Here is a 13,044-nt window from a genome sequence, read left to right as displayed (position 1 = left end):
GCTTCAAAGTCCCCGTGACGGACGCCTGCGCGACAGCTCCCTCGGGGCCCCCTGCTGGTTGCGGGCTTGCGGCTCGCCCTCCCCGGGAAGAGCCCACGCATCCCGGACTCACCGTTTTTCTCCACCGGCACGTGGCACCGCGGACAGGGCTTGGTGGTTTTCTGGATGGTGTCCTTGGAGGCCTCTTCCCAGCGAGCGAGCTCCGCGGCTCTCTCGTCCACCCTGTAGGCCTGCGGGGGACACAGACGGAGGGGCTTGAACCCACAGCCATGCCACTGGGGCCGGGGCGGGGGGTCCCTGATGCACAGGGAGATGAGGGAACTCGGGTGTGCTGAGTGGCTGGTGGACACGCGTGGCCCAGGCCTTCCAGCTAGGAGAAGACGGCTCAGTCCTAGAGTGCGAGGTCCCCATCCTGGGGTTCTGTTGGAAGTGACAGCCATCGGGAGTTAGGGGGAGAAAGGCTTCCTCGGGTGTGCGGTAGGCATGCCAGGGTCCACGTCACGCTGAGCGTGCGAGGTGGGCCACAGCCCCAAGGCGGGGAGCATGTGGCTCCGAGGGACCCCGCATCTTTCTTCTACATCTGTAAGCCTTCCTTCTTGCCCCTGGAAAATGGGGAACTCGGATGCTGCCAGCCCAGGGACAGGCACCAGAGCAAGCGGATGGCAGAGGAAGGCAGTGGGGGTCGGAGAAGCCAGACGGTGAGACCGTGGGCTGCGGAGCCAGCGCCACATGTGTGGGGACTCTGGACGCACTCCTTGGCCTCTCTGAATGCTCTCCTCCCTTAGACGGATGAGAAAGGTCCTGGTGCACGGCGGGTGTCCAGGGCTACGGGAATTCACTTCCTTACAGACGCAGAGCAGGAGAGAGTGAGCTCCCGGGCCTCACCGAGGCATTCCTGCCGCCCGGGACTGGATCATCCCCGAACATCTGCTGTGGTGGCGCTGTGGCCCCCCCCCCCGCCAAATGTCCCGGTGTTGGGAATTTAATCCCCACGTCTGTGTGTGAATCCGGAGGTGGGATCCTTGGGGGGGGGGGGGGGACTAGGATGGGGCAGGGTCGTGAGGGTGGGGTCCTCATGTGATGTCTGAGGCCTGAGCTGGCAGCTTGCTCTGCCCCACCCCCTGACCCCTCTGCTGTGTTCCCTCACCTCGTGCTGAGCGGATGCCAGCACCCTGCTCTTGGACACCCTGGCCTCCAGGACTGTGACCCATAAACCTCTAGTCTCACGAGTTATCTGGGATCAGGCATGTCGCTAAAGCAGAAGAGACCACACACCACCAAAAGGAGAAGGCTGGGTGGGGGAGGGGGCAGTAGCAGATGTCCATGCTGCACCTGCTCAGCTGTGTGGACACTGAGACCCCCTCCCCCGACTTTGAGCATGGGACACCACGGGCACACCTGGTGCATGTGTGGACTTAGCCTGAGCACCTTGCGATCCAGGGAGAGATCGCAAACACATTCATCCCAATAGGGAGCTTCCCTCTTGGTGGACTCTGGAGTACGTCATACTGTTTTTCTATGGATCAAAGTTGTTGTGCACACACACACGATTGTGCTACCTTGCCATCGCGATTCTCAAGCATCACTGGAGCTGCTGTGTGACTTGAAATAAAGAGCAAGCAGTTGGGAGACTGGAAGGGTGAGAACCCAAACCAGAGATGCTGACACGTTGGTTTCCAGCCCCCGGGGCTGTGTTTTCAGAACCAACCCAAGACGTAATCAGAAACTCAGCTGACGGGTCACAGGGAATTAGATACAAGCAGAGAGAAGATTGGTGAACTAGAAGCTGGAGCGGATGGAGTCCCCAGACAGCAGGTGAGAGAGAGAAGAGCAGTAAAGAACATGAAAGGAGACGAGGAGGCGGCGGCAGAATTCAGGACGTCCCACACTTCCCTAACGGGAGCTCGAGACGGTGACGACGGACAGCACCAGGGCGATCTGACTTGAGAATGGCAAAGAGGACCGGTGAGGAGTGGGCATTTGGGGCAGCTGTTAGGCACAGCTCAGATGTCTGCATCTCACCTCGGAGGGCTAGGGTTTGAGTCCTGGCCCTGCTTCTGATTCCAGCTGCCTGCTCTGTGCACCTGGGCAGCAGCTGCCCGAGTACTTGGCTCCCTCCTAGGTCCCCTGAGCGAACTGGCAAGTGTGAGAACTCAGCTCATGTCAGTGTCTGAATGGTCACACAGGGGCAGGTTTGTGGAGTCTGACTGTGCAGGCCTTGCTGCTGGAGACGCTAGCCTGCTGCCCTCCTGGGGAAGCCGGGGGCACGTCTGGCCCTGGAGTCACACACGCCCTCTTCTACCTGCCCAGGAGTCTGCCGGAAGTCAGAGATAAGTGGGCTGCTTTTTGAGGAGAGAGAAAATGGTTCCTCTTCCTTTGCCATCATCTTTTTCTTTCTTCCTAGTCCAGCAGTGTGCAGGTGCCCAGTTCTTCCTCACCCCCCAGCGCCAGGCACGAAGCTTCCAGAAGCTGTGCTCTGAGATCGTCCCCTTGGCCTGAGCTTCTCCACCTCATCTGGGTGAACAATGTCCCTGTGCAGCTGAGATGGCTCTAACCAGGCAACAGGTGCGCGAGCTGTCCCCAGGGCCACTGCCCTCAGCCAGAAACTCCAGGCCAGGGAACCGTGGCGAGGAGTCATAGTGTATGAGCAAAACACTGCCCACCAGGTTTATCCTGCTACCTGCCCCACACGCCCAGGAAGGAGCCACCTGTGCCATGGGACAAGGCCCCTTCACACGGATTTTATGTCTGAACACGGCATAAGCCCATAAGCCGCACACACGCACATGCACACGCGTGCACATACATGCACATGCACACGCACACACAAGGATGCTTCAACACAGTCATGGAACATGTGTGTTACCAGCTAATCCTGCTTTTCCACAAACTTTCAGAAGTCCTCATGGAGATTTACACGGAGAGAGAGAGGGAGGGTGAGGGAACAGGAACAGAGAGAGACGGAGAGAGCCACGCCGTGTCAGCACAGCCCAGCCCCGCAGGATAGCGGATCTGGGGCTTGGGCAGGGTCAGCGGTCCGTGCGCCGTGGTGCGGAGTTCCAGGGCACACAGAGACAGGTCTGTGCCATGAGAGTGGCTACAGCAGAGTGGTGGAGTTACTGTGCCTGACTGCAACCCTAGCTTTGTTTTTAAACAATTAATCCACCTATTTGAGAGGCTGAGGGAGACAGACAGACAGACAGACAGGAAGTTCCAGTGCCCAAAATGGCCGGGTTCGGAGCCAGGACCTCAGTCCAGGTCTTCCATGTGAGTACCAGGAAGTCAACTACCTGAGCCATCACCCGCTGCGTCCCAGCGCGTGCACTGGCAGGAGCCTGGAGCTGGAGCAGGGCCAGGGCTGGAACCCAGGCACTGCTTGCAGGGGAGGCGGCAGTCCCAACCGTCGTCTTACCCGCTGGGCAGCGTGCCTGCCCCGAGCTGCACCCTTGTTGCGTCTAACCGTGAGCAGACAGCCTAACCCGGGTCCCCACCTGCAGCACAAGTGGCACAGACACACGGCCCACACGTAGCGCGTAGCCAGCGTGGGAAGCATGCAGGTTAGCATGGGCCTGGGATGCTCTGAACACGATCCTTCCTGTGGGCACCATCATCTCCGGGTTGCGGGGCTACATCCACGGAAAAGGCTGCGGGTGCCTGGGTGGCCTGCAGGTCCTCACCGAGGTCTGAAAAGGCAAATCGGGGCCCAGGAGCCCCGGCTCACACGCTTACTACCTGAGGAGACTCGGGCGGGCTGCAAACAGGCTGTGCTTCCTGCTGTAGGGAACTTATCCGAGGCGCCTGTGTGTGTAGACAGCAGTTGGACGCGTCTATTCAAATCGTAAAAGCCAATTCCATAATACGATTGTCATTCGCCACAGAAAGCATAACCGGCTTCAGAGGGGAATGTTCTCAGGTTCTCAGGTGAATGACAGCTTTGAAGTCTCACCTTTCTCATCACCACTCGCCCAGGTGACACGCGAGTGGCCACACAATTACGGGATTGCCTGTGAGCAGCCCGCCCCCTGCTGGTGAGTCGGAGAATTGCCTGACCACTTGCGGCCCTTGAACCTATAATCAATTATGGACTGCTTGGCAAAGGGGGTCACCAACACTTGTTTGGTTGCATTCACAACATTCTTTCTAAAAAGAAGGCTTATTTGCATTTACTTGGAAGACAGAGAAGAGTGAGCGAGAGAAAGTGAGAGAGAGATGTTCCGTCATCTGGTTCATTCCCCAAACACCTACGACAGCCCAGGCTGGGCCAGGCCACATCTGGGAACCCCATCTGGATCCCCCCATGTGGGTGGCAGAGACCTGGCTCTCAGGGTGCGCATTAGCGGGAAGCCGGGTGGGACAGGGTCCCTGGCACTCCGATAATGGGATTCTGGAGTCTTGAGCATTAGCTGGACCCGCTGTGCCACAGTGTCCACCCCACATCCTTTTATCACTGTATACTTTTGGAGAATGTATGTGAAAAACTTTTTAAATAAACCTTCGGGCTGCTGGAGTTTGATGGGGTCCCTGGAGGGGGCTGAGCGCCATCTGGTGGCGACAGGTGCTCTGTGCCTCCCTCTACCTGCTCTGAGTGGAGGCCCAGGTGGACGCCGAGGCTGTTTGCTCAGAGGGTCTTGCTCTAGATGGTGATTCAGGGGGGCTGTTGATTGTTGGTGATGAGGGCAGCGCTGGCCATTTCTGCCGTCGGCCTCCACAGCTTGTCCCGGGTGAGACGCAGGGGGACACCCACTCTGCCTCGGGGCTGGGGGCGGCTGGCTGTTGCTGATGGGAATTTAGGGTAAGGCCGGACAGCAACAGGGAGCCGTGCGAATGCGCTACCCCTCCGTGCATGCGTGCAAGCTTCCTTGGCCAGGTCCCCGAATAGGACAGGTGAGCCATCCCCGTGTGGGGTCACCCAGCCCCGCTCTGGAGGTGACAAGATGACCATGTGTAGTCCTGCCACCCCCTCTTCAAGCCTGTCAGTGAGTATGGACATACGGCAGCTCTCGTGCTCTTGTGGGCGTGTTCCTTGTTGGCCGTTGCCCCTGCCGTGGCCAATGGGCTGTGTGGCCCCCTGGGGGCAGGGCGGGGCGTGATTCAGATGGGGCCCGTGGGCAATAGCCTTCACTCTCCCGCTGGTCATTTCAATCTTGTGCTCTTCAAGTTTTGGTTTTGACACCGAATGGCCACATGTGTGTATGGGGACAGTGTGGGGCTTTGATCCAGGTGTGCGCTGCCTAAGGATCCAGCCTGGTGTTTGCCAGTTTCCAACCAGGGTGTTTGCCAGTTTGCCGCGTAGAAAGCACAGTCTCCCCTAAGGGCTGAGCGCCGCCTGGGGGCCACAGGTGCTCTGCGTCTCCCTTACCTGCTCCGACCGGAAGCGCCCGGGATTCAGGGCAGTGGAGATCAAAGACGACTTGGCTGTGCGTGGTGTGGGATGTACGTGTGTGGTGTGTACGGCACACGTGTGTATAGGGCACGTATGGTGTGTGTTATGTCTGTGTGTGTGTGTTGTATAAAAGCTTGCGTGTGTGGTTACACAGTTCTGTAAAACGACTTCCCGCCCTCCCCCGCTGTGCTAACAGTGTGTTTACTGAGGCTGCAGTCTGGAGTAGGAGAATTTGCAGACTTGTAAATTCAGGGGAGGGGTCCACGTGGAGACCTTTACAGTGAGTGGGATGCCGAGCCCCTGCCGAGCCGCATCGAGGCCCTCCCCAGAGATCCAGTGGACGCCAGGGCTGTGCCCTTGAACTTCCAGAACCAAGAGCCAAAATGAACCCTTTCCTTTTATAAATCATGCCGGCTTACCTGCTGTGTCATGGCAACTGAAAGGGACCAAGGCAGGCAGCGTGTGAGCACGCAGGTACACGCCTGGGTGTGCCCTCACGTGTCTATCAGTCTCTGCAGACATCTCTAGCTCTCAGCCTTAGAAAGACCCCGCGCCCCAAGGTTTTACCTACACCGTTTTGTACTGAGAAAATTCTCATTGGAGAACTGACAGCTCAGCAGGTGCTGCAGGTGGGTGGGGGAGGGGCTGTAAAGATAGAGCACGGGGCCTGGGAGGGAGGAGGCCATGGAGGGTTCCTCTAGTCCCAGCCCAGGGCGTTTCTGTCCGCCCCCCCCCCCCCCCCCCCAGCAATCCTTTCTTTGAGGCAAAGTGCTTTGGAAATGTGCCGCAGGGGTCTGGGGTCATCCAGGCATTTGCCCACCTCCCCGCGACAGAAAGACTGGGACACTTGGGGCACTGTGTTGGCTTCGGCAGGCGGGATCACAGAGCCCCGTGGGCGGCCCGAACGCACACCCACGGAGACTGCGAGGCCAGAGCCCAGGGTTCCGAGAAGTGGCATCAAGAACGCCATTCACAGAACCCAAGAAGCGATCGGGAAACACCCTCCCGAACAGCCGGGCGTCCGGGGCTCCGGGGACCATCACTTTCGCCCGTCTCTGGTTCTGCGCTGCAGAGAATGGCGAGAGGGGACTGTGGCAAGGTGCAGACGCCAACGACAGCACAGAAGACCCTGAAGGGCGGCACAGCTCCTGGGCCAGGCTACAAACAGGGGAGGGGCAGTCTGCCGGCGACAGTCGCTCCTGCGTCTTCCAGCCCTGCCCTCTGAGGGCTCCAAGCGTCCGTTCCTCCACCCCCAACACCTCTGCAGGGACTTCCATGATGGCCTTGCCAATGCCTGCGCAGCTGCCTCTGTTCCCGGGTTCCCTCGTCCAGGGAAGGGCGCCACCGCCTGTCCAAGTAGGAAGCTGCAGCAGCAACAGGAACTCTCGCTTCGCTTCTAATTCACTGCCCGGCCTGGAGGCTCCCAGCTCTCGCCCACCTGCTCCCGTGTGTCCCCTGCTGCTCCCACCAGCGCCAGGCACCTGAGTCAAGACGAGCTCACCAGACCGCCCCGACTTGGCACTGAGGTTCGGTCTCCACAGCTGCTGGGAGTATTGGCAGCCTGCGAGTCACTCTCAGCTGACACGCGACCTGGGAATGGCCCCAGTCAGAGGCTGCCTCTCTCATGGTGCACCGAGCGTGGCAACCCACAGCCGGCAGCCCGGATGGATGCTGCACGCCCGGTCGGCGGCCTCCTGCCTCTGGGAGAGGGCTCCAGAGACCCTCTCGGCTCCCACGTGCCCCTCCCCCTCCAGTTGCACCTGCACTGCTCTCCAGCATCTTAATCCGCCCAACCCTACCACCTCCTCCTCCTCAAGTGCTCCTGACAGTACCCCCTAGATGCCTCCTGCTTCCCGGGAACCCGCCCCAGGACGCAAACCCTGAGCAGAGGGTTAGAGCTGGGAGCGCCCCCCCCCCCCCCCCCCCGTGCCTTGCTCGTAGCAAAGGGCTGTGCCGCAGGATCGGGCGTGCTGCCGGCAGCCCTGTCTCCAGGCCGTCCACACAGGCAGACCCTCTGGTAGGCGAGGTGTCCAGAGTGGGAAAAGCTGTTACACGGAGTTCGTCCCTGGCCAGTGCGAGAGTCCCGGTCATCTCGGTAAAGATCTCCAGGGCTCTTGCAGCTGAGAATTAGGCACTGGTAGGAAAAGCGCTGCTGGCGCGGCATAGAGGTGGCGTAGCAGGGCCTCCCATCTTACGTGGGGATGGGGCATTCAGGGTGGGCACAGGCAGGGCCGCGGGCATGAGGAAGCAGCGGGAACAGGTGCTCAGACGCCCCAGTGCGGCACGGCTGCCTCTCCCTGGGGGAGCGTGGGGGAGGACCTAAGCTGGGTTCACAACTGCGTGTGCTCAGCCTGAGTGCAAGCCAGAGAGGGACGGCTGGGACATCATTGCCCTCTTCAGGGCTGAAAGAGAGTGGCGAGGAGAAGTCCTCTCCGTGGGCGGAGCTCTGGACAACGCAATAGCTACGCTCTGACGGCTTTGTGCTTTGGGAAATGCAGTAGTTATGGTCTGAACGTTTGCGTCCCCTGGAAAATCCCGTGCTGGACCCAGAGCACCAAGGCGGCGATGGTGTTAGGAGGCGAGCTCACGGGAGTGTGACTCCACCCAGAGTGCTCTTCCAAAAAGACCCCAGGGAGCCACGTGGCCTGTTCCCTGTGACACCAGCAGAGGGCGCCACCTACAAGTCCTTAAGCAGACCCTCACCAGACTCCGCATCTTGCAGGCGCCCTGTTTGTGGGCATCTCAGCCTTCAGACGTGCGAGAAACAGTTCCAGCCGTCTACAAGTCGCTCAGTCCCCGGTATTCCGGGAGAGCAGAAGCCGAGAAGCCGTGGCAAGCGTCTCAGCGGGTGAGTAGAAGACACAGAAGCAGGAAACGTGGACGATCAAGGACGAGGAAGATGGGCAGGGCTGCACACTGACCTCCGGGAGCGCATCCTGGGCTCACGGGGGCGCCCACCTCGCGAGGCACTTGGAGGACAGCCCGCTGGCCTGGCCAGCCTCTGTCGCTGACTGCTCCAGGCCTTGGGTCAGTGGCATCCACGTCAGAGCGACTGTGGTAGCAAAGTGAATACTAGAGCCCCTCCCGGGCATTCACTGGCCAAGGCTGCTGTCACTGCTACTACTGCCCATGCCCAAGAGGTCACCAACGAAGATCAAACCGAGTTCCCAACGTGGCCTCACCCCTCAGGGAGAACAAGCAGCCGACTGGGTGGAGCCGGTTACACTGTGTCCTGGGTTCAGGTTTGCTGGTGCTACTGCATGAAGGCAGACAGTGCTGGCCAGGGATGGGTCATGGGGTGCTCTGGTCCCATCCCACACGCATGAGCTGTGACCTGGGAGGACTACTGGGCCCAACATGGAGGAGGCAGGTGTAGCTGCCCTGTGAGATGGGGTGCCGCCCCCTAGATCAACCACCACCCCAGGGCACCACATCCCCACAGGTGGGATACGGCGGTGCAGGAGCCAGAGCAGTGGGAGTAGGGACAGAACTGCTTCTCACTGCCCAGCGGCCCCCTTGGTAACTTGCACTGTTCACTTGTGCAGCCTGGTCTCACACAGCCGAGGCCATCGTTCCTACCAGAGAAGAGACATCAACAGTTCTAGCCAACCACAGCTGCAGCCGCGCTGTCGCCATCCTGGAAGGGCTAAGTGACCACCAGGGGGAGGGGCGTGGGTGGAGATTTAGCTACCATGGCAACAGTGTGCCCCCCGCCCCCGCAGCATTTTAAAGAGGTGCTTAGGCTAGATGGGCCCCCCCCCATGGACCGATGTTGCCATAAAGAGCACGGGCAGCCCCCCATCGCCCCTGGCACAGCAGTGAGAAGACCCTCACCGGATGCTGCCCCTCCATCTTGGCTTCCTTGGCCGGGTCGGGGTGGAGAGTGCACAGCCTGCGAGACAGGTAAGGCCTGCGCCATCATTTGGTCTGGCCTCGCAGAAGCACCTCGGGCGGGACTGGAACGTCCATCCAGCTGCAGCAGGCTCATTTGTAAGCTGATAACTGTGATGGCCCGAGGATGACGCTATAAATAGCCATGAGCCCTGGGCAGAGAAGAGGTTCCCCAGCCCTGAACTACAGGTGCCCGTGTTTCTGTCCATGAGAAAATACCCCGTCTCAGGTACTCCATCAAGACAGCAGAGTCGGGGTAAGGGAGAGCTGTGTTTGCAACCACAAAGTTAATTCTCCCCATTTCAAAGCAAATGTTTGGGGTAAATACTGGAAGCACACAGATTTTAAGCTACTGAAAAATCAAGATGTCCAGTGGGAATGTTTGGTGCCCCCGGGTCCCCGTCTGCAGGTGCTCAGCCCTGGAGGGAGTCGAGGGGCCCCTGCCCCCGGACAAGCCCTGCCCTCTCCTTTGCCACAGACCTGCTCTAGGGGCTGCGCAGGATTGTGTTTGCCAACTCCTGTGCCGCTGTGTTTTATCATTTTGCTGTTTTACTAGGAGAGGCAGAAGAAAAGAGAAATATGTTTTTGTATGTTTATCAGCATAATAGGTGGTTCCTGCCTACCACACTCATGCAAGGTCCTGGACCCCGCCAGCCACCGGTGCAGGCTGGGGCCGCTCCCAGAGACTGTGGTGACATCATCAGGCATCAACTCCGTGAGCCCAGACGAGTCTCAGCCCCGCGGTGCCTCTCCTGTGCTTGGAGTCCATCACAGGAAGTCAAGATGAGGCTCAAAATAAGACAGTACTTTGCAAACAAGGTCATTGCCAGTGTACCTTTCTATCTCAGGCCAAATGGAGGATTTTTTTCTTTTTTTATTTGACAGGTAGAGTTAGACAGTGAAAGAGACAGAGAGAAAGGTCTTCCTTCTGTTGGTTCACCCCCCAAATGGCCGCCACAGCTGGCGCTATGCCAATCTGAAGCCAGGAGCCAGGTGCTTCCTCCTGGTCTCCCATGTGGGTGCAGGGCCCAAGCACTTGGGCCATCCTCCACTGCCTTCCCGGGCCACAGCAGAGAGTTGGACTGGAAGAGGAGCAACCGGGACTAGAACCCGGCACCCATATGGGATACCGGCACCACAGGTGGAGGATTAACCAAGTGAGCCACAGCGCTGGCCCCAAACGGAGGTTTTATTCATCTAATTTCAGGGCCTGATGGGGGCAGGGATTGTGGTGTACTGAGGGACTCTGGTTTTTGCTTATGATCCTAGGAGACGATTGAGATAAAGGACGCTCATAGCGTGCTCTCCCAGCTATGCACAGGGAAGGGGCTGTCACTCATTCCACAAACACTGGGGGAGCACCTCCTGGGTGCCAGGCCCCCGGGCGTACGAAGATGCCGCGGCAGATTCCAGCCCTGCACTCGCAAGGCCCAGAACTTGGAAGAAGAGACAAGAGACAGGCAAACAAGAGTCCAGTGCGGCCACTGCAGAGCGGAAATGCTGCAGCTGTCTGACAGCCTGGAGGAGGCAGTGGGGAGGGCAGATGGCTTCATGGAGGAGGTGACGTATGACCTGGGGCCCGAAGTGGCCAGGGCAGCCACTGTTCCCAAAATGCTGTGTCCAGGTACAGGCACTGACGTGGGTTTCCCCGGTGGCTTTAGACGGCACCATTACACATCCGAAAATCTCAGTGTGGTCTCCCATTGCACCAGGAGAGTCGCACCTACTGCTCAGGACCACAGGGAGCAGGATTCAACTTACATGGTTTGCAAGAGCAAGTGTTTAGTTATTAGGGAGCCTCCAAGGAGGAGGAGGGCAAGGAGGCCAGAGGGAGAGCAAGCAGATGGGACTGACCTCTTGCTGGCCTGGGATGGACTGACCATTGGCCAAGGAGTTCCCAAACTCCCAGTAGCTTCAACTCAAAAGCTGTTTAAAGGGGCCAGCGCTGTGGCGCAGCAGGGTAAAGCCCTGGCCTAAAACGCCAGCATCCCAGATGGGTGTTGGTTCACATCCTGATAGCTCCACTTCCAATCTAGCTCTCTTCTATGGCCTGGGAAAGCAGTAGAAGATGGCCCAAGTCTTTGGGCCCCTGTACCCACATGGGAGACCTGGAAAAAGCTCCTGGCTCCTGGCTTTGGATCAGCGCAGCTCAGAACATTGCAGCCATCTGGGGAGTGAACCAGAGGATGGAAGACCTCTCTCTCTCTCTCTCTCTGTGTGTGTGTGTGTGTGTAGATCTGACTTTCAAATAAATAACTAAATCTTTTTTTAAAAAAAGTCACTAAAACATCCCAATGTCATTCAGGAAAATGGGACAGAGAAGGGTGGAGCTGACCCTAAACACAGACGACCAAGGTCAAGGGCGCCTGTCCCTGTGGGCACAGCACTCCCAGACCCTGGGAGAAGGTGGCTGAGTCTCAGCACACCAAACAGCTCCTAGGAAAAGGGAATGGCAAGCGTGAGTTTATTTGGGCTCACAAAGTTTTTGGAAATCCACATGCAGTTTTTTTTCATAAACTACTCGTTTTCACATATTACTGGGAAAAATAATTTGTTACCAAAATAAGCTCATGCTTTCCATTCCATTTCTCATGGACTCTTTGAGGTGGCCGTGGGAAGTCATCCTAGAGGCTGCCAGGGCACACGGGAGGACACACATGGTGGCAGGGCTGTGTCTGCGTGATGCTTTCCTGGAGAAGTCACGGGATGTGGCTCAGAGTCTGTCCACAGGAAAGCAGGGGCTGCCTCAGAGCCTGGCACAGCCCATAGTGTGGGAAAGAGCAGAGGCCAGGACCTGCACACCGGGACTGGCTTCTCCCTGCATCTGCACCCCATCCTCTGTGCACCCCAATCTGACCCTGCACTCAGTCGCCCCTGCACCTCCATCAACTCCTCCCTCCATCCCTACATGCCCTTGTACCCACCCATCCCCACAGCCCCACCCATGCCTGCCCCCCACCTGCCCCTGCACCCCCACCCATCCCCACACTCCCAACCCCCTGAGCCCCCACCCCTCCAGGTACCCTCCAGTTCCTGCATCCCCAGACCTATGGCAGTGTGGCGTGCACAGACGTGCGATAGACGTTTGCTGGGTGATGTTAGGCAGCACCGGTAACAAAGGCACCATTTCATCTAGCGCGTGTGCATGAACACCTCAGTCCAAACAGCAAGATGAGGCCCTGCTGCCAGGTCTCGAACCGGCGCCCGTACGGGATGCCGGCAGTTCAGGTCAGGGCGTTAATCCGCTGCGCCACAGCGCCGGCCCTGTTTTAGTGGCTTTTTAAGAAAACTGGGGTATTTTAATTTTTCACACCAGAGAAGGGAGAATGAATGGGAGTTTGGATCTGGACAGCTTTGGGGTAAGCAATGTCTTCTCCCCTTGCTGCCCCATTTTGAAATGAACGCAAACGAGCAGACGCCACAGCAGCCCTGGTCCTAAGAGCGGGAGGGTGTGACCGCCCGGCTGAGCCCATCCCCCAGCTCCTGGGCTGCAGCTTCCTGAGTCGGAGGTCTCAGGCCACTTCTGATCACTCCTGTCCTCGTGGGTGGACGGCCCTGAGCCAAGACCCTCACAGGCTCCAGGGCACTGAAGAGAAAACTCAGCCCCAAGTCTCCCGCGATGCCCAGAGCCAGCAGCTCCGGAGCTGACCCCGCCAGTTCCATTTATGTTGTCAGGGTGGGATCAGACCGACACATCTCAGAAGACCTGCTGGGGATGCAGCTCCTCGAGTCCCGATGGTGGAGCGTTCAGAAAATTCTCTGCCAGCTGA

General features: G+C 58.7%; 1 protein-coding gene across 8 annotated transcripts in view; it reads right to left on the bottom strand.

The window, feature by feature from the left end:
- Positions 1–13,044, bottom strand: part of PRKN (parkin RBR E3 ubiquitin protein ligase) — a 1,400,595-nt gene that overhangs the window by 22,263 nt on the left and 1,365,288 nt on the right. For all 8 annotated transcript variants that reach the window (XR_011388432.1, XM_051855168.2, XM_051855165.2 and 5 more), the window contains one exon: positions 113–230. Coding sequence is in view for 7 of the 8 variants with exons in the window: in XM_051855168.2 (XP_051711128.2) it covers positions 113–230 (118 nt within the window). In the remaining variant the exon portion in view is untranslated. The remainder of the gene's footprint in view (positions 1–112; positions 231–13,044) is intronic.

This window comes from Oryctolagus cuniculus, chromosome 5 (genome assembly GCF_964237555.1).
Source record: "Oryctolagus cuniculus chromosome 5, mOryCun1.1, whole genome shotgun sequence".
NCBI classification, from domain to species: Eukaryota; Metazoa; Chordata; class Mammalia; order Lagomorpha; family Leporidae; genus Oryctolagus; species Oryctolagus cuniculus.
Note: the sequence above shows the minus strand (reverse complement) of the source record. Positions and strands in the feature narration are given on the sequence as shown.